Raw genomic sequence first — 27909 nt, 5'->3', positions numbered from 1 at the left:
ATGTCCGGGTTGTTCCAGATGGGTGTCATTTTGCACGGTTGAATTGATGATTTTGATATTTTGAGAAATTCCCACCAGGCTGTTAAGGTGGCATTTATATTAATGCTTTTGAAACAATCTTGTTTTTTAACTGTTTGGCTAATAAATGGTAGCTGTGACAGGTTGATCTTTCCACATAACACCTGTTCCAAGTCTAACCATGAGTTGGTTTCTGGATTATTTTTTAACCATTTTAAGATATATTGTAATCTATTTGCAAGAAAGTATTTGTGGAAATTAGGTAGTTCTAATCCTCCACAGCTTTTTGCAGATTTTAAAGTTTTTAGACTAATTCTTGCAGGTTTGTTGTTCCATAGAAAGCTTGATATGGATGAGTCTAATGTTTTGAACCATTTTAATGGCGGTTGTGTGGGAATCATTGAGAAGAGATAATTAACTTTGGGTAAGATTTTCATTTTAACCGTGGCTACCTTGCCCATAAGGGACAGAGGCAGGTTGGTCCAGCGTGTTAGATCGTCCTGTATGCTTTTCAGTAATGGGGTGTGGTTTAGCTGCACCAGTTCTGATAGTTTGGGGGAAAAGTAGATACCCAGATATTTGATATTTCCTGTTTTAACTGGAATTGTGAGTCTTTGTTCCATATTCCTGTTGAGTGGTAATAAAACAGACTTATTCCAATTAATGGAATAGTCTGATATGGAGGAGAATTCATTTATGATCATTGCTGTTTCATTTACAGAATGTAAATTCCTTAAAAACAGTAATATGTCATCCGCATAAAGACTAATTTTATGATGGCTGTGTTTGGTTTTTATTCCTATAATGCTCTCATTCTGTCTTATTGCTGCAGCTAAAGGCTCAATGAATATAGCAAAAAGAGAAGGAGAGAGTGGGCAGCCCTGTCTGGTTCCTCTTCCAAGAAAAAACCTGTTTGAAGTCTGTTTATTAGTTCTAACTGATGCATTGGGGTTGTGATATAATATTTTGATCCAATTGATGAATGCTTCTCCAAAACCAAACTTATGGAGGGCAGCAATAAGGAACTTCCAATTAACTCTGTCAAAGGCTTTTTCAGCATCCAGCGATAGTACCGTCATTTCCTGTTTTTTAATGGTGGCAAAGTCTATTATATTAACTAGTCTACGGACATTATCATCCGAGTGTCTGCCTTTGATGAATCCAGTCTGGTCGAAGTGAATTATGTGAGGAGTGATTTTTTCTATTCTCTGTGCTAGTGCTTTGCAGATAATTTTTACATCTGCATTGATTAAAGAAATGGGGCGATAGCTTGAAGGACTAGTGGGATCTTTGTCTGGTTTTAGAAGAAGAATTATGTTGGCTGAGTTCATGTTAGGTGGCATTGATTGGCTCTCATTAATAGATGTGACAGTTTTATAAAATGTTGGTGCCAGTTGTTCCCAGAATTCTTTATAAAACTCAGCAGGAAAGCCATCAGGCCCTGGTGCTTTACCATTGGGCATAAGTAACAGAGCTTCATGAAGTTCAGACGGCGAGAGCGGAGAATCTAAGTTTGTGATTTGATCCTCATTTAGCCTGGGTAGGTTTACATTATTAAGAAATGAGTCAATACTTTGCTCTGACGGATTGATCTGCGGTGTGTACAGGTTTTTATAAAAGTTTTCAAATTCGTTATTAATTTTGACCGGGTCATGGGTGACATTTCCTGTTTGGTCCATAATAGAGGTGATTGATGATTTTTCTCTGTTAATTTTAAGCTGATTAGCCAGAAATTTGCCAGATTTATTAGAGTTTTCAAATCTTTCAAGTCGTAGCCTTTGTATTTGAAATTGTGTTTGTTTATTAATGATGTCATTTAACTGCAGCTTTAAATTTTTCAGATCTCCCAGAATGTGTTCCTGTGCAGAAGCAGCATAAGCAGTCTCCAGGGTTTTGATTTTATTTTCTAATTCTAATAAATCTGCTTTCTCTTTGCGTTTTTTGTGCGTTGAATAAGAAATGATTTTCCCTCTCATGACTGCCTTTGCTGCTTCCCAAAGAACGCACGGTGGGATGTCTGGAGTATTGTTGAAGTCTAAGAAGGTTGCCCACTCTTTTTTAAAGAATTCAAGAAATTCCTGGTCCTTTAACAGAGACGTATTAAACCTCCAGGTTGTACCAGAGGGTGTGGATTTTTCCCTAGAAATGTTTACAGAGACTGGTGCATGATCACTGATAATAATTGGATGGATATTGGAGCTTTGAATATTTTTTAAAAGAGAGTTACTGATTAATAAATAGTCTAAACGGGAGTGTGAATAGTGAACTGGAGAAAAAAAGGTGAACCCTTTAGTGCTTGGGTGACATGAGCGCCACGCGTCGCAGAGACCCAAATCATTCATGTACTGCTTTAGAATACTTGCAGACCGCCATGTACGCTGGTTTGCTGCTGTGCTGAGTCTGTCAAGTTCAGGGTCCAAAACAAGGTTGAAGTCTCCTCCTATAATGATTGTGGAGTCAGAGTGAACTGAGAGTGAGGTGAAGAATCTGTGAAAGAAGGAAGAGTCGTCAACATTAGGACCATAAATACTCACTATACAATAGTCCTTATTCTGAATGGATATATTAATGATTACAAATCTGCCTTCTGGGTCAGTAACTGTATCCTTATGAGTAAAATTAAGATTTTTATTAATTAAAACAGCAACTCCTCTTTCTTTGGAGTTGTAACTGGCAGAGTATATAACTGGAAATTGTAAGCAGCACATAAGGTGATTCAAAGAATCTGATAAATGGGTCTCCTGCAGTAGAGCTATATCTGCTTTTAGACCATCCAGGTGATTTAACACTTTCAGTCTCTTTGGCTCAGAGCCAAGTCCACGCACATTCCAGCTAACGATGTTAAGACTGTTCATAACTGCTCTGACTGAAAAGGTGTAAAGCTAAGTAGTGCTTGTGTGCCAGTCCGTGTGCGCGTGCCCGCATTTGAGAAGCGCTGTGCGCGTGAACGTTTTCTGGTTATGTGAGCTGCGTGTCGCGTGCGTCCTATGAGAGCCTGTGTGAGGTGATTGCAGTATGTCAGCGTGTGTGTGCGGGATCGCATGTGCACGCCCCTGTGTGCGCTTGTGTGTGCGCGCGCCCGTTCCGTGCATAAATAAATACTTACCGAGGATGAGTTGCTTCCAGGTGATTTACATATAATGAGGGGGGAGAGGGGGGGGGGAGAGTAAAGGAAAGAAAAAAAGAGATAGAAGGGAAGACGAAAACAACAACAAAACAACAATAGAAACATCAGTGGGACTGAGGTGACGAAGAAAAAAAAAGACTGTTTTCCTGCGATCGAGGTGTGGATTATTGATGATCCGGTTTTCCATTCATTGAAGTAAGTTTAGCGGGTTTCTTCTGGGCAGCGCAGATGTTCTCAGCGCGGATCTGAAAGCCTTCAGCACAGCCAGGGGGTGATCTCCGGGTCCCGGAACAGCCGGCCGTCCACGTAAAGTTTGTCAACGGCCACAATCGCTCTCGAACCAGCAGCAAGATGCTTCCTCCTCAGCGGGAACAGGATCTTCCTTCTGCGGAGGATTTCTGCCGGGAACTGGTCATTAACGCTGTAATGCGTGCCTCTCAGTTCCCGTCCGCGGCCCTTCACCAACTCCTTCTGTTTGAAATGTTCGAATTTAGCCACAATAGGACGCGGGCGCTGGTGGTCGGACCTTCTTCCTCCGAGGCGGTGAACCCTGTGGAAGGAGATCTTCTGCACCTCCTCCTTGGGGAGCTTCAGGTGGACCTGTAAAAAGGATCTAACGGTGGCCTCGGGGTCTTCTCCTACCTCCTCTGGAACCCCCGCGACCACTAGATTGTCCCTCATGCTCCTCGACTGAAGATCCAGGAGGGTTTCCTTGATGGATCGGTTCTCCTCGGAGAGACGGGCGGTGTCACTGCTCAGGGTCTTCACGGTCTCTCTGAGGGCCTGGTTCTCCGCTGCGAGCTCCCGCACCTGCTGCTGGCTGAATTCCAGAGACTCCCGCAGACCTTGAAATTCTCTATGGAGGATCTCCAGCAAATTGAGGCGGCCATCAAAGCTGGAGAGCTTTTTGTCAATCGAATCCAGGATATCGCTCATTCCGCTGCCTGGAGAGGACACAGCCCCGGGAGAGTCCTCAGGCCGTTCACGCTTGGCGGAGGGGGTGGTGGTGGCGGTTCTGGGCTTCACCATGTTGCAGGTATTAAAACACTCGTCGATGAAATTCTCCAGGTCCTCCAGGCTGACAGAAGCTTAATACTCTTAACAGGTTATGTTAGTTAGCAGGAAATGTTTTAATATGGCGGAAAAATGAAACAAGATCGAAAATGTTTGTTCAAATGCTTACGCGCCGCCAAGTCGACTCACCACACTCGTCTCGCTGGGTCTCGCGATACTACAGCATCACGCGATCCTCAGATCGATCGATCGATCGATCGATAGATAGATAGATAGATAGATAGATAGATAGATAGATAGATAGATAGATAGATAGAGAGAGAGACAATTCCTTCACACGCAACGATGACACACAGCAACTCATTGAAATGTGATCGGATGAATTCAGGCTAACTAGAACAATTTCCAATGTCACACACGTCGCTTTCCTGACAATCTATAGTGGTAAACACTTAGCAGCCTAACTTCATCTTCTCCTTGGTAACCGCCTTGCAGCACGCCTCCACCGTACCAAAGTAAAAAGTGTTGTGCCTGATGTTGAGTCAGACGTTCAAAATTGGTGACCGTAATATAAAGTTTGAGTTGGTGAACTAACACGACAAGGATTGCAAAACACAAAACTTCCTTTATTCTTTCTCTTGTTGCTTTGTCCCGCCTTGGTAATTCCTGAACAATGATTAAAGAGATCTTTAGACACATGGTTTTGTTTTACAAGGTTTTGTTTGAAACAGGAAAGGCCGCCCGAAGGCAGGCTGGACAGAGACCAAACACAAGGTTCAGGACTCGGTCCAGACCAACAGACCTTTTCAGTCTGAAGGATGATTTGATGTTTAAGAGCCTCTTGGTGTCACAGGGTTTTACAGATAGACTGCAGGAACCAGCCGTCAGATTTAACTTGAAGTTCTGCCCAGTCAGGTGTATGACTGGCTACAGTCATTTATTTTGTTTAGCAATGATTTTAATGAAACATCACTTATCAATAGAACCTGATATTAAAGAAGTAGATAAATGGCTGTTTTTCTGCTGTGATGTGTTTCATAGACTCTCCTCCTGTGATGTTATGCTTGTGTTGCTGCTGAATGGTGTACTTTTGCTGATTGCTGTTTCTCATATGGGTCCAGATTTGCCCTGTGTGTCTGGTGACTCAATCAGACATTTTGATCTCCAACCCTCAGACGGCATTCATCAGCATCTGTCTGTAAAAGCGAAATGTTTTTAGCAAGATCAGCTTTAGTGAGCTGTGACAGACCTCACAGCCCTTTAGTTGCCTCTTTAGTGGCTTCACTGTGCTGCTCTGCACCAGCAGGAGCCACTGCCTCATTAAACTGCTGTTACATCCACGGCTCTGTTTGCTTATGACCAATTACACAGTTAAAGTTGAGGAGCAGGCAGTTTTCCTGGCCTAAATGACCTTTTCATGGTGTGTTCAGGGGAATGGCACCCTAGTTGTTACTTAAGTTAATTGTCAGATTGCAGCAAACTGAAATCGCTTCAGTCAATCCACCCTCGCCTTGAACCTGTCTGAGATTCTTTAGGTGCAAAGAAATCTGGTTTTCTGACGGTCTAAGGTTTCCGGAGCCTGTCTGTCGTATTTGGCATTTTAGTACTTAACAAGTCAGACATGTTGTCTTTCACTGTACAGCCGAGACCGACTTTAGATTAAAAGGATCTGTGAACTGCCCTCAAATACCCCGCCACAAGCTGCACACTTCAGAAGGCTGACAGGAAGGGGATAATCATGCTATTCCTGTCCTGCAAGTCGTTGTGAAAAAGTCTTGTGGGAATCTTTTCCCCCCATACAGGGCTGTTTCCGGTTTGTGCTGCCCTCATTGTTTTCTTACATAAGCGGAGGAAGTGCTCTCTGTTCCACTTTTAAACGTCAAGTGATGGCAACCACGGCCAGTTTTTCCCAATATAACTCCAATTTATTAAAAAAGTAACAAGCACTTTTCTACCCCTGTCAGCAGAAACACCAAACCGATACCAGTGCAGATGATCTTTTTTTTATCTCTACCTCTAGGGCATTATTTTATTGTAAATCTTTATTTGATCTTCTCTGTAGCCTCACCTCCATCTTTTTCCTCCTCTCAGGTCCTGAATGCTCCGTTCCTCTTCCTGCCAATTCCTCCTTCTGGAACCGGGTGGACTACCCTGAAGGCGGCCTGGCCAGGGCTTCCCACAAGGCCGTGGTGGAGCAGGGCCTCATGTGGGTTATCGGAGGCTACGTCTTCAACGCCTCCGACTATCAAATGGTCAAAGCGTAAGTCTGCTCTGCTGTGAGCATCCTTGGTCTGATTTGTGAGGAACGTCCTCCTGTTGCTATGCGACTGTACTGAGTCTTAATGGAAGAACAGTTTTAACAACCAGCTATGTTGCTAAGAATGATAAGAGGTACTAGTTTTCAGGGAAAAATCCCAGAATTGAGAAAATGGTGAAGAACTAGAGGGTGACAGGAGAAGAGGAGTCTCCTTACCTTCTTCCTTTTCATTTCTGGGGATTACAGAAGATTGTTTTTGGGGCATTACAGGGTTTGGTCATTCTCAGGGTAAACATTGACATGATCTATCACCACCCTGAGGTGCAAAACCCATGGAAATATTTTTCTTAGAGAGTCAGCTGTAGCAGTTCCATTGTTCAGTTTAAAATTCCTTTCAGGAGGACTTCAGCCTTTCTTCCACTGAGCAGTATGGTACGGTCCGGTCCAGTTTAGAATGGTCCAAGCAATTCAGATGAGGATTTTTACTTAAGGTTGGACCTTCACGCCGCATCCGAGGTGAAGCTAACAACCACAATGGTGGTCATCCAGCAGCTCATGTTTTGGTACTTTGTAGATACAACGCATTTGATGTTGCTTGAGACAAGACTGCAGGAGGTAAAGAGAAACACAGCCGCTTTTTTGGAGCTTTCTTTTTTTTTTGTCATAATGACCTTCAGCCAGTCAACGGGATCCAACATTAGCTCCACCTTAACTGGTTTGTTCCATATTACTATAGACCTACAGCCAACGGGGGCCCAAAAGTGGTACGATTCGGCTTAATGGGTCCATCTTATAATGGAAATGCTTAAAATACTGGAGTGGTCAGTGGAAACAAGGCTATTGTAGGTCAGCGGGGATCTTCATTGGGAGTTTCTCTGACATATGGACTAAACTTGTTCTCTCCTTGTAGGTATAACCTCAGCAGCAGGACGTGGCTGACCCTCGACCCCTCTGTCAACACCGTTACGCCCCGATATGGCCACTCGCTGGCGTTGCACGAGGTATGAGCAAAACGCAGAGTCCTCCAGCCGCGTAAATGGGGCCGGGAATGAAGCCATCTCTGCTCTTGTTCCTACAACTTTTGAGTGTAACATGGATTTGTGAGGTCTGAAAAGCTGCTGATGGAACAAAGATGAGCAGATCTAGAAAGATGTAGTCGCCCTTCTAAAGCCCTGCCTTGTCTGATAAGAATTCAAGGCATTCCTTTTACCCCGTCTTGCTGCAGGAGCTTGGACAATGGCACACCGGTGCTGTTTCCGTGCCATGCACTCCCTTCGGTATTATTATCAAGCTGCCTTGTTGACTTTGTGCTGGCAGGTATGTGTGATGAAATGGACTCATCACATAAATAAAGGCTGCTGTTGAAATGTGAGAAGGCAAACCGTGACTGCAGTGGGTCACAAAGTCTTCCCTTAACATCTTTCTCTGTGTTCATAGTAATTCATTTGTATCAAATGTAAAAAGAGAATGGTCACAAACATATTTCGGTTATGTGTAACGTTACCATGGGACAAATTCATTTGAAGTTTTTTTTCAGTTGGTTTTATCTCCATAGCAACCATTTTATTTTTGGGCTGCCTTGGAGTAATGAACAGGTCTATGTAATTTTTATAAGTACCGGCAAAAGTAAAAGTTTGGGTTTTTCTAGTTATTCCTAGTTTGTCCATATCTTTTCATATTGTTTCGCTCAGCTTGAGCCAATGATTCATGAATGACATTATCACAATATTGCAGGAAAAAATAGGCGACCAACAGCGAAACACCACGTTTGCGAGCTTGCCACTTCGTTCATTCATCAACAAACTTTAAATCCAGCATTTTTCCCAAGTTGCTTATCAGGGAGGCTCAAGGAGTTAGGAGGCAATAGATCAAAATCCCTTGGAGGAGTTTGATTTTGTGGACAGTACTAAAGGTTAGGGTTGGGCGATGTCCCTTAAATTGGCCGTTGACGATGTTTGCTGTCAACCATCGGGATGGACGATGACATCGTCGGGGGGGGGGGGGGGTGTTGGGGGGTATTTTTACATTTTTCGTTCTTATATAACTGCTATTCGTTTTTTTGCTTTTTTCATTTTATTTCCCAACTAATGACTAATCCGCGATGATCCAGTATAAACTGAGGGAAGTGACTTTAACAAAAAAAGTAACAAACAAAATAGAAAAGAAGTAGTCCGCTCCCGCACTTCACTAGTGAAGTGGACCGGCGGAGCGCGGACTTACAGCTTTGTGTTTGAGGGGAAGGGGGGGGGGGGTGCTTTGTTACATGAGCGCTATGTAAGGGAGATTTAAGACTGCGATCCGTCCCACAGCTCTAGGGGTACAAGCAACCGAACTCAGAACCGGGTCTAAAAGTGTGTGTCTGAGCACAGCTCGGATCGTCAGCACACACAGCGGTTTGAGCTTCAAAGCAGAAATGTCGCTCAGTCCTTAGAAAACATTCAAACAATCACGTGGATTTGTGTTTCCAGTCGTGTCCCGACTAAATAAAGGCTGATGTTATTCACAGGATGCAGCGCCACCCAAAGCTAATGTTGTTAGCCCGTGTTAGCATACTGCTAATCCTGGCTTCGTTCAGAAAAAGCACTGACCACACGGATTAAAATTCAAATGATGAGCGAACAGGTGTTTCATAATAACCGTAACATTATTAAAGGCACGTTTAGAAGATCGTCTCATATATTACCGAGCTGACATGTCAATGTATATAGCCGCTCGGCGCTGTTTAACAATGTTTTGTATTGAATTGTTACATACAATAAAGTTTGAAAAAAAAAAGCCGCTCGGCGGAGTTTATATCCTTCCGTTTTTCAAACCCTACTGCGCATGTGCGAATGATTTATTCCGACGGAAAGTGTGACCTTAGTGAACGTTTTTATATTCTGAAAACATTTTTCTGGTTCCATGTACACGGTTGGATTCTAATCCGACCATTGATCCCATCAGGATATTTTGTACATGTAACCGCGGCTTATGGTGTCGACGCGCAACGTGGCGGGGGCGTGGCATCACGATGGTGGTCTCTCCATCGGGATGTCAGTCACCCATCACGATGGACGACTATATCGTCCATCGGCACAACCCTACCAAAGGTAGTTCTTTTTTTTTCAAATGGAAAATTCCAAGGTTAGAGCTCAGCAAAAGTTGCAGTTGCGGTTGTAGCCTTAGCCTGGTGGCGTTTGTGTGGAATTCTGTGAAAATCCTTTGAATGAAAGTTTTCATTTTCCATTTGTGCGAAAATGTGAAAATCTTCAAATTTCACACTTTGCTACGAAATGTCTGTGAACATCCCATAATAATTTGTGTGTTTTGGTGTCATTACTGGATTTTGAAATACTTTTTTGAACCCTTTATGAGATTTGAGCCTATTCATTTTTCACGGTTTTTGTAGCTGTGATGTCATCTTTTTTTTTTGTGGGGTGGGGGGTTTTGTCCACTTTCCCCCAAAATGTATTTTCAATGGGTACTATGTACCGTATTTTCACGACCATCGGGCGCACCGGGTCATCGGACGGGTGTTAAGGCGCCGGCATGTTAACGCCCCTTTCGACCCTCAGAGCCTCCAGAGTGGGTTAATAAGAGAACCAGTCTGTTCCTCTAGAGGAAACCTTTTCTTTATTACTGTTCTCCCTAACTGAGTAACACAAGCTGAATGGTCACACACTCACTTGCGCGTGCGTCTCCCTTCCTCCTTATCCTACATACTTACTTAGCAAAAACAGCACTGCCTTCAGCACAAACAAACACACTCATAATGGCTTATGCCGAGTGTCGCGTTACCTTTCCACCTGACTACACACACGCTTAGCGAACACACTGCTGCCTTCAGAACAGACATAAACACACACACACACACACACACACACACACACACACACACACACACACACACACACACACACACACACACACACACACACACACAAGCTTGTGCTGTGTGTCTGCTTTCCTCCTTCCTATATATGCTGGCGAAAACACAGGCTTACTCACACACACAAACTCTTAGGGCCCGTACACACCGGGACGAATTTTGCGCGCGATTTTCGCCGACGTTTAACGCCCCGTGACTAAACAAAGGGCACCAATGAGAGTGTGCACAATGACGCGAAAAAACGCCACGCGTCAAAGCGTCAAAAAAAAAAAAGCCTCGGGTTCGTCTTTTTTTTTTTTTGACGCGTCGCGTCGAAATCTATTCGACCAATGAGAACGGCGCTTTTGCACACGTGTCTGGAGCCTCTGAAGTTACAGTAAAACACAACTTGGGGGCGCTCAAACACAAAACTGCCTTGCTGAGCACACATACCAGCGAAGAAGATAGTCGCTGAGTTGCATCTACACAGCCCGGAAGAAATATTGACGGACATTCTTAAATATCCCTGAACCAAGCACCAGTTGGAGCAACTGGTGCTTGAAATATTCATGTTTTCTTTGTATTATTCTGACAAGCGCGTAAATACTTGCTCTCTTCTTCTGAGTGAAAAGCGACTTTAAGAAGCGTAAAGTTGTGCAGCGCCACCTTGTGTACAGGAGTATTTCTGTTTTACATTAAGCGCCATCTAATGACAGGGAATGAAATTCCATGTTCGCTCGGCTCATCGTCAGCGAAAATCGCCTGGGTGTGAACACAAAAAACGTGGCGAAAAACGCTGGCGAGTAACGGCTGGCGAATATTCGTCCCGGTGTGTACGGGCCTTTAGTGTGTGTTTAAAAAAAAAAACAGCGGGAGCAAATCTGAGTTAGGTTTGATTTATTTTTTATTTTTCCTCCGCGTAGCTGATAGCTGCAGTTCAAACAGGGTTTCAGCCATTTTGTAAACAATGTAGCCCCGCCCATGGCCACTAAGACTCATGGGAAGTGTTGATTCCCACACCATGAGTTAGGGAGCTGTGAAGAGAAGTAACACTCATGTTATACACATGTTATGCTTGCCTTGAGTTGCTCACCTCCTTCTTCTGCCTCCCTCAACATCAGGCGCCCCCTACAGTTTGGAGAAAATTTCTTTTTCTTAAATTGTCTTTTAAGTGCGCTTTGTAGTCGTGAAAATATAGTAAATGGAAATTTTTGTGATTTTTGATTTTGTGAAAGTTTTGGCTCAAATGCGGAGCGAGAAAGAAGCCTTCTAAAAATAGTCTGGTCTCTCCGGTCCAGGACAACTGTAGGACAGAACAATAGGCCGCCCTTTTTCCATCACAGCTGATGGTCCTCAGCTGTGACTAACGACAGAAAGACAGATACTTCCTCAAATCCCTCAGTACTTAAGGACAGAAGCATCATAGAGGCCACAAAGCCTCTATTATAATGTTATCACAGAATTTATTGGTAAATGTTGTTTTGTTTCCTGTTTCTCATCCCTGCTGCATTAACAACAATTGCAAAAAAGTAGGGTTTAAAAACCAGAAAAAAGTGACACTTTTCCTGTTTATGAAGCTGTATAGATACACGTTAACCCATGACACGCTTAGAAAAAAAAAGGCCCTTGAAATGCTAAGAGGATTTATCAAAGGATGCATGTCCGCTGATCCCTGGGTGCTATTTTCCTCTGGAAAGAGAGAAGCAATGAGGTGGCAGACTGCCGTAAATGTCCAGAGGTTGGAGATCCCCTGAAGGTGCAGACTTTCACGAGAAGGTTAGAAGTGTTAGAAGGTCCTCTGGTAATTGTGAAACAGGCTTTGGAATGTCAGGACAAAGATGCACACCACTGTCTGGGAAATCCTGCTTTTTCTAAATTAGATTAGCCATGTAAAGGACAAAGGTCTGAACCCATCCTTTCCATCCTTTCAGACATTTTTTTGATTTTTATTAAAAAAAACACTATTTCATGTAAAAATGAGAAAAAACTTTTTACAAGGAAATTTGACTAATGGGTTGATATTGAATCAAATTTTACTAGTTTAAATCGGGTGAAAACTTTGCAAATCTCAATTGAATCATTTCAGGAACATTTATATCCTTCTCATATTTTCTTTTTTCTTCTTCTTGTTTTCTTTTTTCCAGGGAAAAATCTACATGTATGGAGGAAAGATTGACTCCACAGGGAATGTGTCCAGCCAGCTCTGGGTCTTTCACGTCCAGAACCAAACCTGGGTCCTGCTTAATCCTCAAGCCAAAGAGCAGTACGCTGTGGTTGGACACTCTGCCCATATCGTGCCCCCCGCCCAGGAAGGGGGCAGTCACGTCATGCTGGTTCTGTTCGGACACTGTCCTGTGTATGGTTACATCAGCCATGTGCAGGAGTATGACATCAGTGAGTAAATGAAACGTCCCACCAGAGGCATGAATGCATGCTGCTTTGGGTTTCTCGGTAAAGATCTGGATGTTGACCCTTCAGACAGGAACTCGTGGAGCCTTGTGACCACAGAGGGCGCTCTGGTCCAAGGCGGTTATGGCCACAGCAGCGTGTTTGACCCCAGCACCAGAGCCATCTACATCCATGGAGGCTACAAGGCCTTCAGTGCCACTAAGTACGGTCTGGCAGGAGACTTGTACAAGCTCGACGTGGACAAAAAGAAATGGTGAGAGGCTGTTCTAGTGCAGACGTGGAGCAGATATGTCGTGATTTGGAGGTCAAAGAACTTTGGAGGATTGTCTGTTATGTTTGGGAATCTGAATGATGAAGTGTCCATTATCAGAAATGAACAAACTTAACGAAAACAAGCGTCCGATGCGAAGCGGAGGTTTTAGAAAAAGAAGCTGCTGTTTATTCTTTCTTTGTTTCTGTATTTTCTAACCTTCCGTCATGGCTTGTGTCTGTTGCAGGACCATCCTGAGAGACAGCGGCTTCTTCCGCTATCTTCACACGGCAGTGATCGTTAGCGGGACCATGCTGGTGTTTGGAGGAAACACGCATAACGACACATCCATGAGCCACGGCGCCAAGTGCTTCTCATCGGACTTCCTGGCCTACAGTTTAGGTCTGTAACACAGACACTCCTGTTGTCTGCTGTGTTTTTACCGACAAACGCACAACATTTGTAGACGAATCAGCTTTGTTTCTCAAACTAACCTGTCTCACGACAGTCTAAACCCAGCTCACGTTCCTACTAGTGGGTGAACAGTCAAACCCTTCGTGAATTCTGCCTCACAATGATAATTTGATCGTTTTGCATCATCAGCTGAATGAAGTTTTTTTTAAGTTGTAGAGCTTTATGTTTGTGTTAACCTTTTTCTTAACTGGAAAGGTGGTTTCTTTGGCATCTGAAACAAAAGAAAAGCATTTACAAAGGAAGTTGACACCCTTCGCCATGGGTCCCCAAATCCAGGCCCTTGAGGGCCGATGTCCTGCTGGTTTTCCAGAAACCCTGCCTTATTTGCTGCTGATTCCCTTGATCAGGTGTGCTTAGCCAATAAAAAGCTTCAATGGCAAGATGGGTGGAAAACATGTAGGACACCGGCCCTCGAGGGCCTGGATTTGGGGACCCCAGCCCAACACTATAACCCTCTATCCGCAGGTGTGGAGGCGGAGTCAAATGAAACTGATCCATGACCCTTTAACACCAGACCCTTGTCTCCAGTGTTGACATTCCTCTGACTACCATAACTCTTCAACCGTTTACACAATTAATGTGATGCCAGTAGATTCTGTCGCTAAGAAAAGCTGCGTTGGACTGAAATATGACACTTTACAGCAGTGAACTGCTAACCAATCAGCTGACCGTGTTGTGGAGAAAAGCGCCTTTTTGAGGTTATGCAACACTTTACTTTGTTTCATATCACCACAAAGCCAACAGGCGAAGCTGCTTTTCTCCGTATTGGAATCAGCTGAATTATATTGACTGCGTGAACGGTCAAAGATTTACGGTACGTCAAAGTGTGAGAGTGGTTTAGGCTCCGGTGTTAATGACAAAGCAACCATAACTGGGTCAAAACTTCTATAAATGGTCTTTATCTGTTTTGCGGACAACGAATGCACACCATTTATAGGACAAGCTTTTCACTCTAATAGACAGGTTAAAAACCCACCATCACACCTGCATCAGCCTCCATGTGCCGGATGGACCAGCAGTTGACTGAAAGCTCGTGGTGATGACACATCTGCAGGTTTCTGTTCACATGCTGTCATTTTCTGGAGTAATAGCTGTTTTCAGAGGAGGGCTGCACAGAAGGCCGCTCTAATAGCTACTTGTTCTAAAGCTTGATGTTAATGGCTCCTGTCCTCTATGTGACCCTGAACCATGAAAACATTGAAACACTACATAAAACTGGGATGAAGTGTAAAGTCCTACTTCAACTATGTTTTTTTCTATGGTCTTTTGGTGATGATGTCACAGTTTTCAGCTAAAATCAAAAAGCCTGACCAATTGCGATCGGCGTAACCAGCACCCCTGTTTTAAGACATCGTTTCTGCACATCAGCAGTAGCTCATTAGAAATTCGCTTTTGGGTTGTGGGCGGGACCCTTGGCGCGGAAGTTAGCCGTGCTAATTTCCCAGCATGCCAGAGACTATTCCCTCACAAACCCAAGCTAACATTAGCGTAGCAAAAAGATGGCGAGCAAATGTCTCAGGTATCCAGCTGCACAGATTCCAGCTCAGACGGGGAAATGAAATCGCACACGGATCTATTTGTCTGCCGGGGGAGGATTTGGAATTGGAGTGAAGAAAGTTAGACTTTGGCCCTCCTGTTTCAGTAGTTTTCATCTGCTCCTGATCCAAAGTGATTTGAAGAAAGGAAATACTCATAAACGCAGTTTTAATCAGTTTTAATTTGATTTTTCTTATACGTGTCTTCTTTTATGAGAAATATGCCACAAGAGCGCGTTAAAAACACCAAAAACACTATTTCCTTTGGAGTGGGTCTTTAATGCCGCTTGTGTTGAAGCGCTTTGTTTTAAGCCAAAGAATCAACTCAACGGTTTAACTGAGCAGATTTTCAGGTTTGGTTAGAATCAGAAATCCTCTTCTCATCATTTTTAAGCATGAGCAGTTCTGTCCTCAGCTGGACCTTTATTTTGAAATGTCAGTCAGTGGAACAGTTTCCATGATCACATGGCTGAGGGAATCATTCATTCACAGAATACCACAGATAATGGTGTTGTTCCTGTTCACATGGTGGGATGTGAAAAAAGTGTTTATTGTTTGGAGAAACTAGTGCTTCACGATATGAGGAAAACTCGTGATATGCGATATTAGAGATTAATATTGCGATAACGATATAATTTGTGGTATATTGTGCAGGTCTAGGAGAAACGGTTCCTGTTTTCACACAGGAAGGCTTCTTTTTGGCTCCTGTTTAAAACACTCGTTTCATTCTTGAAGAGCTGACCTGACGCCTGCACTAAGACATTTTCCAATCCAAATCTCCACTAAAACTTCCTTTTTGTCCTTCGTTTTTGGCTTTTGTCAGATGTGTCTTTCAGTACGCTCAAATACAGAGTTGCCACCTTCTTCTTAAATGTTCAGCTGCTCTCAGATCGACCCACTGTTGGGGTCAAGCTTGCACAAAGCCAAAACTTGGATCCACACAAGCCTACAGAGGCTGTTTGTCTAATCACCCTGCTTAAATAGGTGTATCCACAAGCAAGGTATTGTAGAGATGCTCACCGGTGTGAAGGCCTGATGTCAAATGCATATGTTTGTGGAAATCTCCGTTTGAGAACAGAGATAAATGCCCTTTGGTTTTGACTGTTTATTTCTTCTATGGGCAGATTTAATTACTGGATAAACGATCTGGGCTTGAATTTTCTAACTTCATGATTGAAATTTTATTTTCAGTATCCAAAGGATTTCAAAATGGGTGAAATGGGTCATTTGACAGACATGTGTTCATTCAATGCTAAACTCAGTTTTCCAACAGACATGTTTTTCAGTTTATCACTCCGAAGAGCTGAAGTAGAAGCTCGCTCACCCACGGAGAGCTCGGAGTAGAGCCGCTGCTCCTCCACATCCAGAGGAGCCAGTTGAGGTGGCTCTGGCATCTGGTCCAGATGCCTCCTGGACGCCTCCCTGGAGAGGTGTTCCGGGCATGTCCCACCACGGGGAGGCCCCGGAGAAGACCCAGGACACGCTGGAGAGACTATGTCCCTCGGCTGGCCTGGTAACTCCTTAGGGTGCCTCCAGAGGAGAGGGAAGTTTGGGCATCTTTGCTCAGGCTGCTGCCCCAACGACCCGGACCCGGATGAGCGAAAGAAGAGGGATGGATGCAAATAAAATGTAGAAAAGGTCTGTCTGGAAGAAAAACTTCTATTAGAAGTACAAACCCCTGTGGTTTTCATCACGGAAAGAAAAAAAAATCTGCTCCTTCTGTTTGGCCCGTAGGTCTCTGAGGGTCAAGTATCCGCAGGTTGTTGCCACAGGTTTAGAACGGCTTATGATGATACTGAAGCCAATCACAATCTCACAGTTCTTAGAAAGCTCTGAGCGCTGCATCTTATTGATTTGATGACAGGAACATGCAGGCCAGCAGCCTTCTGAACGCAGGCTGGACTTGGGACATGCCCGTCCCACGGTGCGATCATCTCCATCTGCTGCTGAGATTCTCCATGTGGAGTTATGTCGGATGCCAGGCATGAAACTTCAAAACAGAGATGTCAGACTTTCACACAGGTTGCTTCAAAACCTAATCTGTGAGCCTGTCTGCACGAAGAGCAGCAGATAAAACACAAAATCAATTGTAAGTGACTGCTGATGTTCCTCTGTGCTAGCTGCCCTCCGGGCAGAGCGCTTTCCGTTTGAGTGAATGAAGTTCATGAACTTGGTCTCCTTCAACCAAAGACTTCAGTGTCCAGGATGGGAGGAGGAACCTCTGAGGACCTCACAATAGTTCAGGCTTTCTGCCTCCTCAGAACAGCCACTGATGAGCAGTGTAGACGGATCCTCTCCTCCTCTCGGGTCCCTGTGTTCATGGCTTCCTCACATGCTAACGTCCTACTTTGAAAACTGAAGGTACTTCTAGTTTTTATTTGCCCCGTTGACTTGGATCTGCCTCGTCTTGTTCTCACTTGGTATTTCATGTCTTAGTTTGCAAGAGCTCAACCAGCTGCAGGCTTCGTGTGAAGCATCACCTCTGGTAATTGTTGGGTAATTAGAGTTAAGATAGGCCCAGCATCAAGAACTAATTGCTTCCTCTTCACAAACTAAAGTCCATTAGAGGATGGAGTTATGGGCGGTCTGCTGTCCTGACATTGGATTATTAGGCTGGAATGAAAAGCCTATCTGATGTCCAGCTCCCCAAACAACTTGCAGTACTGTGTTGCAACAGTAGATGGCAGTGTCTGCACACAGAGCTGCTGCTCTCTGAGTTTCAAACCCCTGAGGAAACCTCATTAGGCCCATGTTCATTTGTGGTCGTCACAAACAACAATGTTGACGATTAAAAAACATGAACTGATGTCTCAAACTGCCAGACTGTTGGACATCAATGCTCTCGACATAACCGTCATATAAATACATCTGAAGGCGCAGCAGCATTATCAATATATCAAATATAAAGTAGTGTTGTTGTTGTTTTTCTTTGTTTTGGATTTATAGATAATTAGACCTTAGAGACCCACTCCAATAAGCTTTCAATCTATTGTGAAATAGATGGTCTTTTAATAAGGATTTTGCCATTTTTAGCCCAAATCAAAGTGTTGTAGTAAAAGTTGTGATCATTTTTAATTATAATTTTCAACTAAATGAGTTGAAAATAGGTCCAGGTAGTTGTTTTTCCTTCGAGTTTATTAAATAGCGATTTTATGTAACCTCACAAAAACTACATGAGAACAATAATATGTTCTTTCCAAAGAGTGATTTATTTTTTTAAATGTCATATGATCACAACAAGCTTGATAAATTTTACACAAAAAAGACCAAACTTTTATGCATGTTGAGGTTCAATTGCAACTACACAAAAAGTGAACATGTTGACGTTTTATTTGTTTTTCTTTTGTCTTATTCATAAATGTAACTTTACTGAAAATTTTTTATTTCTTTTTGGGAGAATAAATTGTTTCAGTTTAGTTTGAATTTGTCTGTTGGCCACTTAGCTTCTTTAATCCTGTTTCTTTTATTTGGTTATTGCTGATATTTAAGCTTAAATCTTCAGATTTTTCAAAAGTGAAGCTGAATTTTCCCTTGATGATAGATATTATTCGAAAGGTGTTTCAGTTAGAAACGTGACATGGACCAAACACTAGGATGTTTGGCTGTTAATCATGATGTTAAACAAGATTTGAAAACTGTTAAAACAGACTAATGTGTGCATTTGTTGTGCTTTATGACAGTTAACATAGTAGCGTCATTGCAGAGACGCTGTCATCCAATGCATCATGGGAGATGTAGTGCCAAAACTGACGCCGATGCCAGACAGACTCTCGTCTCTGAGCTTCATTGTTTTGTTCACTTGTTCCACGGTCTGACACCAGATTCTGTGGAAAGCTACACCGCTAAAGACGAGCTTTAGCTGGTCTTTTTGTTGGAACTGAGAGACTTTATGAGCAGAATCGGAACGAGGAAGTGAAGACTTTAACCACTTCTGATTGGTCAGACTGATGACGTGTGATTAAGCCTCCGAGAATGATAGGTGGAGACAGTTGAAGGGGCGGGACTTTTCCAAAAAAAGATCTAGCGGTATCTGCTAAAACTCTGGCTAAATGGCTTTGCTGTCATTCTTTTCAAAGTCTCTTTAATAGAATCAAATAAACACAAAGAAAAAGTCTTTTATAATCTTTCATATTCCTAACTACTCAGTGTTTTATCAGGACCTGTTTGGATGAACAAAGAGCTGATATCCTGGAGATGGAAAATGTTTTTGGGTCAGCGAAAATTAAGCTGACCATCTCTTCCGGCACACCGGTTGAAAAATACTGCTCTAAATTGTCCCTAGGTGTGAATGTGAGTGTGTATGGGTGTGTGATTGCTACCTGTCCCGGTGCCCCCTGCCTTTGCCCACAAGTGGGCGGGATAGGCTCCAACAACCCCGGGACCCCGAAAGGGGCAAAAACGGAAGAAAAAATCTCTGACTTTTGGGTGGGACTGTTGGTAACAAACTTGCACTGATTTCCCATGAACCCTTTGTTTACGCTCTCTTCTGCTAGCTTGCAGCCACTCAAGCTAACATTAGCGTTACAACAAAAATGGTGAGCAATATCAGATCCAGATTCCAGCTCAGACGAGGAAATCAAAGACGTTCATGGATCTGTGTGTGGATGCATCAGAATGGAGCAAAGCAGAGAGATTGTAGCCTGCAGATCGTAGTTTGGACGGAACAACTACGAGCTTTTTCTGACTGCATTTGTTTCGTCTGCTTCTGATTCACGGTTTAAAAAAAGAAATATTCAGAGATGCAGTTATAATGTTCATTTCTCTTTATATATGTCCTCCATCCTCAGAAAAACATGCTAGACACACCAAAAACACTACAGGGGGTCTTTAGCTGATCAGAAATGATCGGTTGTGTGAAGCTGCTGAGAATCGGCTCCATTTGCTGTTTTGAGTGAATCTCGATTCAAACACAATATTGAAACTAATGAACCACAACACAAATCAGATGTTGCCTTTGACTGACAGCATTGTTCACAATGAGCTCCTACATTTTTGAAGTGTCCTTCCAGATGATCCAGAACATGCTTTTAATTTGAAAAACGGTATGCTAGACCCTTGTTGTTTTGAATTGCATGTGCTGAGGATTAGCTGACATGGCTTTCCATGCACTGAGACTGCTGTACCCTCAGGGGGATTTTTAGCACTTTTAGCGGCTCTGTCTCCACACATCATGTGTAAATTTGAAAATCTTCCCCCAGAGCTGAAGAGTGTTTTTTTGTTTAACATGTGCCATTTTCCTCCTGAAAGTGTGGCTCCCTCAGACCTTTGGCCAAGGACACATTCCTGATTCAAGACGATGACTTGTTACTGGTCCTCGGGGGAAGCCGAGCTTTGTCACTTCCGGGTCAACGGGCTGACCTGTGGACCACTTTCTCTTTGCAGCTTGTGATGAGTGGGCCGTTTTGCCTCGACCGGACCTCTACCATGACGTCAACCGCTTCGGACACTCTGCAGTGTTTACTGATGGGTAAACCTTTTCACTCCACTTCAGCCAACAGTGCAGAACTTTACCTGAAAAGGGGATACATCTCACTTAAAATATCTTTCAGATGGGCAAAGATTTATGAAATTTTGGATTGGATTTAAAATGGAAACAAGAATTAAAGTTATTAGAATTTAAGCTTGATGTATAATTAATTTCTCTCTCTTCTCTTTTTTTTTCTAGAGTCATGTACGTGTTTGGAGGCTTTAACAGCCTCCTCCTCAATGACGTTCTGATGTACACCTCACCCAGCTGTTCCGCCTTCTCCAGCGCCGTGACCTGCGCCCAGGCCGGGCCTGGGATCCACTGCGTCTGGAACGACCCCCAGAAGGCCTGCCTGCCTTGGGAGGGCAGCCCTGCCGGTCCCAGTCAGCAACAGCTGCCGTCATTCTGCAACATCAAGTCCTGTAGGTGAAGCGTCATACTGAGAATAGGCTCTTTCTCATCTGATAAGAGTTCAGTGGATCTGAACTAAACTGGCACCTGGCTGTGATTGCTACCGTACTCTGATCGGAGTTCTTGACGTACCGATGACCACTACCGATGTCATTTAAAAGAATATTTGTTTTAAATGGTTGCCAACTAGTTTTTATTCCTCCTTAAAAGAAATGATGTTCTCAACCCCTGGAGAATAATTATGAAGTTTGTCACAAATACCGTGGTTTCTGCAATACAGGGCACAGCATGAGGAATGGTCTGTTTTTGAAATGATGTCATAAGGCGAACTATATGGCACATTAAACAAGACAAGAGTGAGAGGGCGTATTCACACCTGACACACGTGGTTCGCTTAAAGTTAAGCAGGGTTCGTTTCCCCCAATAATCCAGAAGAATTACATCCAAGTGGACCCTGGTCCGGACCCAGGAACCGCTCTCTGAGCCGTCTTTGGAGGTGGTCTCTGTTCGATTTCAATCGGACAACGCTCCGGTTCGCTTTGACTTTCCTTAGCCTGAAAACAATCTGTTCTCGGAGTGGAACAGCTGAACCAAAACAGCCATGGTAGCCGGGCATTATGGGATGTAAACAGAGACAAATGTGAATCAGTGATGCAACAGCAACTCTTTAAAATGTGGTTGGACGAATGCAGGCTCATTAAAACAACTTTGAACGTGATCCACATTGCTTCTCACTGTTTTCCTAACAATCTAAATGTCATAAACACTTATCAGCGTACCGTCTTAGCGGCTGTCTCCTCAGTAACCGCCTTGCAGCAACCCTACACCGTACCAAAGTCAAAAGTGTTGACTTTGATACAGACGCTCAAAATTTGTCGGCCAAATGTAAACTATAACTAGTAAACGAGGATTGCAAAGCGCAGCACTTCCCTAATTTCTGCCTCTAGTTGCTTTGCCCCGCCCTCGTAATTCCTGGCCAATGACTGAGATCTTTAGTCACATGGTTTTGCTAACAGGCTTCAGTTCAAAACTGAAATCTCCGGTAGACCCCAGTCTTGAATACAGATATAACACAAGGTTCAGGACTCTGTCCGGACCAGATTAAGCAGACTCGGTCTGGACCAACAGACTTTTCCAGTCTGAATACGCCCACAGATAACTTTGTCAGTCAGTCAGACTTAATAAACTGCATTCACTGTAATTGTAGAACGTGTTCGTAACATGCTACACGTCAGCTGTCGCTACGCTAACTCCCAACCTTAATAATGGATTGGATTTATCTGCGCTTTTTCCAGACACTCAAAGCGCTTACAGTGTGTCCATTATTCATTCACTCCTCATTCATACTTGGTGAGGGTAGCTATGGTTGTAGCCTCAGCTGCCCTGGGGCAGACTGACAGAGGCGTAGCTGCCAGTTCACGTCTACGGCCCCTCTGACCATCACCGGGACATTCATACACATGCACACACTAGTGGAGCCACACTGGAGGCAGGGAGGGTGAAGTGTCTTGCCCAAGGACACAACGACAGATGTTAACCTTGTTAGTAACACATAATTTTTTTTTTTTTTAAACAGTCAGACACAGCTACACGTTAGCTGCTATAACGTATTCACAATAACATCCAACCTTGTTTACAGCAGAAGTAGTCCATATGTAAGACGCTTGGGATTAAATATTTCTGAACAAAATAAAGGCTTTTAGGTGCGCTTATAGTTTAGGAAATACGGTAAATTGGAGAGATTAAAAAAAATGGCCTGGATAAAATGTCTCTTCCTCATGTTGCCCTTTATTATTTTTCATTTTGTTAGTTCCCTTTAAAACATTAAAAGTCCCCCACTTCCATCCTGCTGTTTTCCTGTTGGCGTCAGAAGTCAGCTTGTCTGTGTCTGCAAAGTTATGCTGTTTTTTCTTCAGAATAAAGCAATGATTGAATATGTTTCCTTTAAACATTGCAGATGCTGATAACGAGCGCTGTGATCAATACACTGACTGCTACAGCTGCACCGCCAACACCAACGTCTGCCAGTGGTGCTCCGGCAAGTGCCTCTCCATGGGGAGCAACTGCACTTCTGCCACGGTGAGTTTCCTCTGAAGAGTCCAGCTTTGACCACGCCGAGGCCTTCAAAGATCCGGAAGAAGAATGGTCATGGGGAAAAATATAGCTGCCACTTTTCCTCATGACCAGATGCTTCTTCAGCCTTGGAGCTCCAATCTCTTTACAGGCTTTAATCAACAAAAAAGGCTTTCTTTCTCTCTAATGGACAAAGCACTGTCGATGGAGAAGCTTTGTTTGGGAGGGTTTTTGTCACCAGAGAAGCACTGTAGTAATAGGCTCATATTCCATCTCAACATTTCAATGTTTTATAACCAGCTGGACCCCACTGCTGAGCATGGTATGATAAGGATAATGATATGGGATGTCTTGCAGCATTAGAGCCTGAACGGTGCAACTGTGAGTCAGCATGAAAAACTGGGTGTTCTGGAAAAATCCAGTCTATGTATGTGAAAAAAAACCCTAAACGATTGGATAATGTCACTACAAATTGACAACAAACTGACCGGAAAACATCAAATGAAGGTGTTTCAAAAGTCAAAGCCCGGGTTTAAACCTGCTGAGGTGCCGTGTTGGGACTTTAAGGTCTGCCTGAAGGCATTTGCTGCTCAAAAAGCCCCACAGGTGATAAGAAAAGAACCACATCTGTTGCCTGAGGTGTTTTCTGCTCTTCCCTCTCAGGGCTCCATAGTAGAATATGACGTCTGCCCCAAGGACAGTCCCTTATATGTGTGCCAGAAGAAAACCAGCTGCAAGAGCTGTTCCGTCGACCAAAACTGTCAGTGGGATATTCGCAACCAGAACTGTGTGCAGCTGCCAGGTAACTGCATCCATTAAAAAAAACCTTTACGCTTTTGGGCAGAGCACATGCACACAAATATGTTCTTTTGGATTGTGAGGTTAAGTATGAAAAAAAAAATGCAGATAAATTCAACATTTCAAATTAATGAGTTCATGGCTGAAAAACCATCAGAAACATTGGAGGCTAAATGTGGGACATTCATGAAAAATGTGAGAATCTGATGGCAAGAGCAAAGCTAAGAACTTTTAAAAAAAGGTTACCATAAAGTCTGGCAAAGTACGACAGAGTTTTAGGGCCAGTTTACAAACAATATATTTTTTTTTATTACGACTTTTAGGTCGTAAATTTAATACTTAAAAAAAAGTCAGATTAACGAGGAAAAACGCCAAAGCTGTCTTTTTATCCTAGCTTAGCTTGAAGATGAAAAATGTGGAGCGTTTTCTGCAGCGTTTGAAGTGGACAGCTGCAGGGACACGGACGTCTTCATCAACGGATGCAGAGATCCTGCAAGCCGTCCAACAATAAATAAAACATGAATATAAATATTCAGCTCACCTGTTTCAATTGTGTTTAGTGGGTCTGCTCTGCTGCTGCCCGGCGTTCACTTGCTGCTCTGTAAGATCACTTCCACTTTAATCTCGTAAATCTACGACTTTAAATCTCAAGTATTTGTAAAAAAAAACTAGTAAATCTATGAATTTAAATCTCGTAAATGTACAAGTTTTTTTGTTGTAAATTTACTACTTTAAATCTCGTAATTTTACTATTTTATTTTTATCTTTGTGGTGGCCCCAAAACTCCATCGTAGCAGATTGAATTGTTCTAATAGGAATATTTAGCCGAAATTTCTCTTCAATAAAGTTTAACTACCAAAAAAGTTGGATCTTCAAATGCTTGAACAATTTCAGAATCAATCGTCCATGTGAGATATATGTGACATCTGCTAAACTGTCAGTGTAGATGAAGAAATCTTCATGTGCGGGGTACAAGACAGAATGGTTCAAATCTGGAGACATTACAGCATTATAAAGAGGCATGACTGTAATAGAAACCGCTGTCTGTTTGGAGAACGCTGCATCTGTGACAGAAGAAACACATTTTTCCTGCAAGGATCTAACTGCCGGACCGTCCTGGATGCAGTCTGAGCCTTCACAACATGAAACCTTTTAATGAGCGCCACGGTATGGTACAGCCCATTTGGAGCGTTTCCATTATTAAATGGACCCATTAGGCCACACCATTGTGGGCCACTGTTGGTTGAAGGTGCATAGAAAAATGGAACGGACCGGTGAGGGCGGAGCTACAGTTGAAACCCGTTGATTGGCTTAAGGTCATTACGACAAGAGAACGCTCCAAGAAAGCGTCTGTATTTCTCTTCGCCGCCCGCAATCATCTCTCAAACAACATTAAATGCTTTGTAGATACGAAGAAGCAAACGATGAGCTGCTGGATGACCTCCATTGTTGTTCTTGTTAGATTCACTCCGAATGCGCCACGACGGTTCCGGCTTTGAGTAAAAACGCTCACCTTAAATGCCTGGACCATTCTAACCCGGACTGGCACCGGACGGTACCGCTCAGTGGAAACAAGGCTTTAGGGTCCTCCTGCTGGGTTACCAAACATGAGGCCTGGTGTTTGAGGAATGGAGGACCCCCCAGTGGGGGGAACACCACCCCATTCCAGCTTCAAGAGCTTTGTGCTGCTGCCATCAAGTCCAATAGGAGAGACCTTCTTTGAAATCTTTCCATGTTCTTTGATTCTGTTCTGCGGTGTACAAACTACAGCCATATTGTTGTACAGCATGAAAGGCTTTTTTTAGTGAATTAGAACTAAAAAACTTTACATGATTATTGGATAGGATGGAGAATGTCAGCTGTTATAGCGCAGCGGACACATTTCTGATTGCAGATTGAAGCTTTAGGGATTTTTTTTATTTCTAAATCGATGGTCTCAAGGAAATCTCTATGGTGGAAGAAATGATGTTACTTTCAGGATTACACCTTCAAAATAAAAGCTGGAGCTTTTGCCACTCCACTGATAGGAAAAACAATGTTTTCTTTCTCTTTATAAAGTTGAAGGAAAACAAAAAAGGAAATCTTTACAGTTCTTTCTCTTCCAGAAAATGTGTGTGGAGAAAACTGGCACCTGGTCGGCAACTCCTGTCTGAAGTTTATCACAGCGAAGGACACGTATGACAACGCCAAACTGGCGTGCAGGAGCCACAACGCCCTGCTGGCTTCGCTCACCACACAGAAGAAGGTGGACTTTGTGTTGAAGGAGCTGCAGAGCATGAGCCTGGTGGTAAGGATGGAGACCAAGGCTGGCATTGAATGAAATTCTGTTTTGTCCTCAGGAGAATTGGTGCCATCAGATAATGAGAGAGTCCATGATGTAAAAATACTAGATTAGCTGAACTATCATTGCTATCTTGTTAAAAATGAACCAAAACATTTAGGAGGGAAATGTTCAGCCATCATTTTACCAATGTCTTTCTTTTATTGTATTAAAAGGATATTTGTCTTGTCCTTTGTTGAATAGTATGATACGTCCTTGGACTGGACGGGCCTTAGTTAAGACCGCATGTTTGTGAGTTAAACTCTGACGTGATCATTAGATCTTTCTAACTATTCTGTCAAATAGTCAAGCTTTACATCTGGAAGGGTGCAAAAACGTAACATGTTATTTCAAAAATACTTTAGTCGAACTTGAATGCAGCTTAAACACTACTGAGCACAAAAAAAGGGGCGTAGTTACCAGTTAATCAAAGTTGGTCAGACAATAAATTACTGGCTGGATTGTTGAAGGGAACATGGGTGAAAGGTTTGTTTGCATGATTGCAAAAACCCAAGAAAGGAGTCAATAAGTCTTCGCCCATTGGCAGATTTTCTCTAAATGAGCAAAAAAAGAAATCTGCCACTGTGGTTAGAAAAATGGTCTTACCAAGGAGAAAAAAAGACATTTTCTCTAAAGATTATTTTCCTGGGGAAAACCTTTTGAAACTAATTTGTATTTTTAGTTTCTAAAAATTCCGTTTTTGCCTTGTAAACTCCCATCTACTGTCACGACAAGCTCATGAAGATTCTTGAGAAGGTTTTAGACTTTAGCCATCAAGTTTTGATGATTTATTCTTGTTTACAAACACCTTGGTTCTTCCAGAACAGGTCCTAAGGTCTGGATGCCTTCAGACATCAACCTAACACAAGTGGATCTAGTAAAAATGTCAGAAAAGAACTGTTATTCCAATGTGCAACTCTCTTTAGCATAATGGAAAAGCTCACTAAAACAGACAGGTTGTTTGGTTCTGGGCAGAAAATGGAGGACCAGGGGCTTTCTCTACTGCATTTGTGTACGGCTTCTGAGTTGTTGTCGTCGTTGGGTTTGTAACCTTTAGAATAAATGCATCATGGTCATGATGTAAACATAAAGATTGTGTCTGTTTCCTCAGAGTTGAAGGTAATCTGCTGTGGAAGCAGTTGAAAACATTCTTCCTGCTGGTTTAGATGGACTCCATTGGGGCCGATCCGCATTTTTACGCATTTTCTGGCTCGATTGATAAGATTGATAAGAAATGAATTCAAGCTCTAGAGAGTGAGCTTTTTTTGATCATTGCTACATAAATGGATAAAGAATGACTGCTGTTGATGAAACAACAAAGTGTTTTCTGCTAAAAGAGGAGGTTTCTGTGGTACAGACGTTTCTCATGGATTTGGTGGAACTGAAGTGCCCACGCTAACCCTTTCCATGGACGCTTGACAGGTGATTTTGGTGCTGACGGATGCCCAAACCTGAAAGCAGTAAACCCTTTTTGTGTGTTTCCATCAGTACACGCCGTGGGTGGGACTGAGGAAAATCAACGTGTCCTATTGGTGCTGGGAGGACATGTCGCCCTTCACCAACACCATCTTGCAGTGGCTGCCTGGCGAGCCGAGCGATGCGGGATTCTGCGGGTACCTGGCAGAGCCAGCACCCAGCGGGCTGAAGGCGCAGACCTGCATCAACCCCGTGAACGGCAGCTTGTGTGAACGGCCAGGTCAGCTCTTCCTTTTTGAATTCAGCTCTTCCTTTTCACGGTTTGGACAGTTTTTCTTCCTACCCACACCGTTGTAGTGTTTTCATGACCAAAAGCCTGTATTTTAGCCGTCATCAATAACCGGACCACCAATGGGCTTGACTATTGTTGCCCGGCATTAAAACAATCTCAAACGGAGAGAACTGCTACTGTCTTCAGTGACGGCAAGAGGAC

At 43.2% G+C, this 27909-nt stretch overlaps 1 protein-coding gene across 6 annotated transcripts in view; it reads left to right on the top strand.

Moving 5' to 3' along the window:
• The window catches only part of atrn (attractin), a 145311-nt gene that overhangs the window by 23308 nt on the left and 94094 nt on the right, over nt 1-27909 (top strand). For 3 of the 6 annotated variants that reach the window (XM_023951773.2, XM_078940972.1, XM_078940973.1), the window contains exons 6-16: nt 6251-6419; nt 7327-7417; nt 12408-12657; nt 12742-12925; nt 13170-13324; nt 20314-20398; nt 20597-20820; nt 22767-22888; nt 23546-23684; nt 25786-25967; nt 27489-27696. In XM_023951773.2, the coding sequence (XP_023807541.1) occupies nt 6251-6419; nt 7327-7417; nt 12408-12657; nt 12742-12925; nt 13170-13324; nt 20314-20398; nt 20597-20820; nt 22767-22888; nt 23546-23684; nt 25786-25967; nt 27489-27696 (1809 nt within the window). Of the gene's footprint in view, nt 1-6250; nt 6420-7326; nt 7418-12407; nt 12658-12741; nt 12926-13169; nt 13325-20313; nt 20399-20596; nt 20821-22766; nt 22889-23545; nt 23685-25770; nt 25968-27488; nt 27697-27909 lie in introns of all 6 variants that reach the window. The other 3 variants (XM_023951772.2, XM_023951771.2, XM_078940971.1) reach the window with 1 other exon arrangement.

This window comes from Oryzias latipes, chromosome 22 (assembly GCF_053564925.1).
Source record: "Oryzias latipes strain Hd-rR chromosome 22, Olatipes_Hd-rR_3.1".
Classification (NCBI taxonomy): Eukaryota; Metazoa; Chordata; class Actinopteri; order Beloniformes; family Adrianichthyidae; genus Oryzias; species Oryzias latipes.
This window is presented reverse-complemented; position numbering and strand designations above follow the sequence as displayed.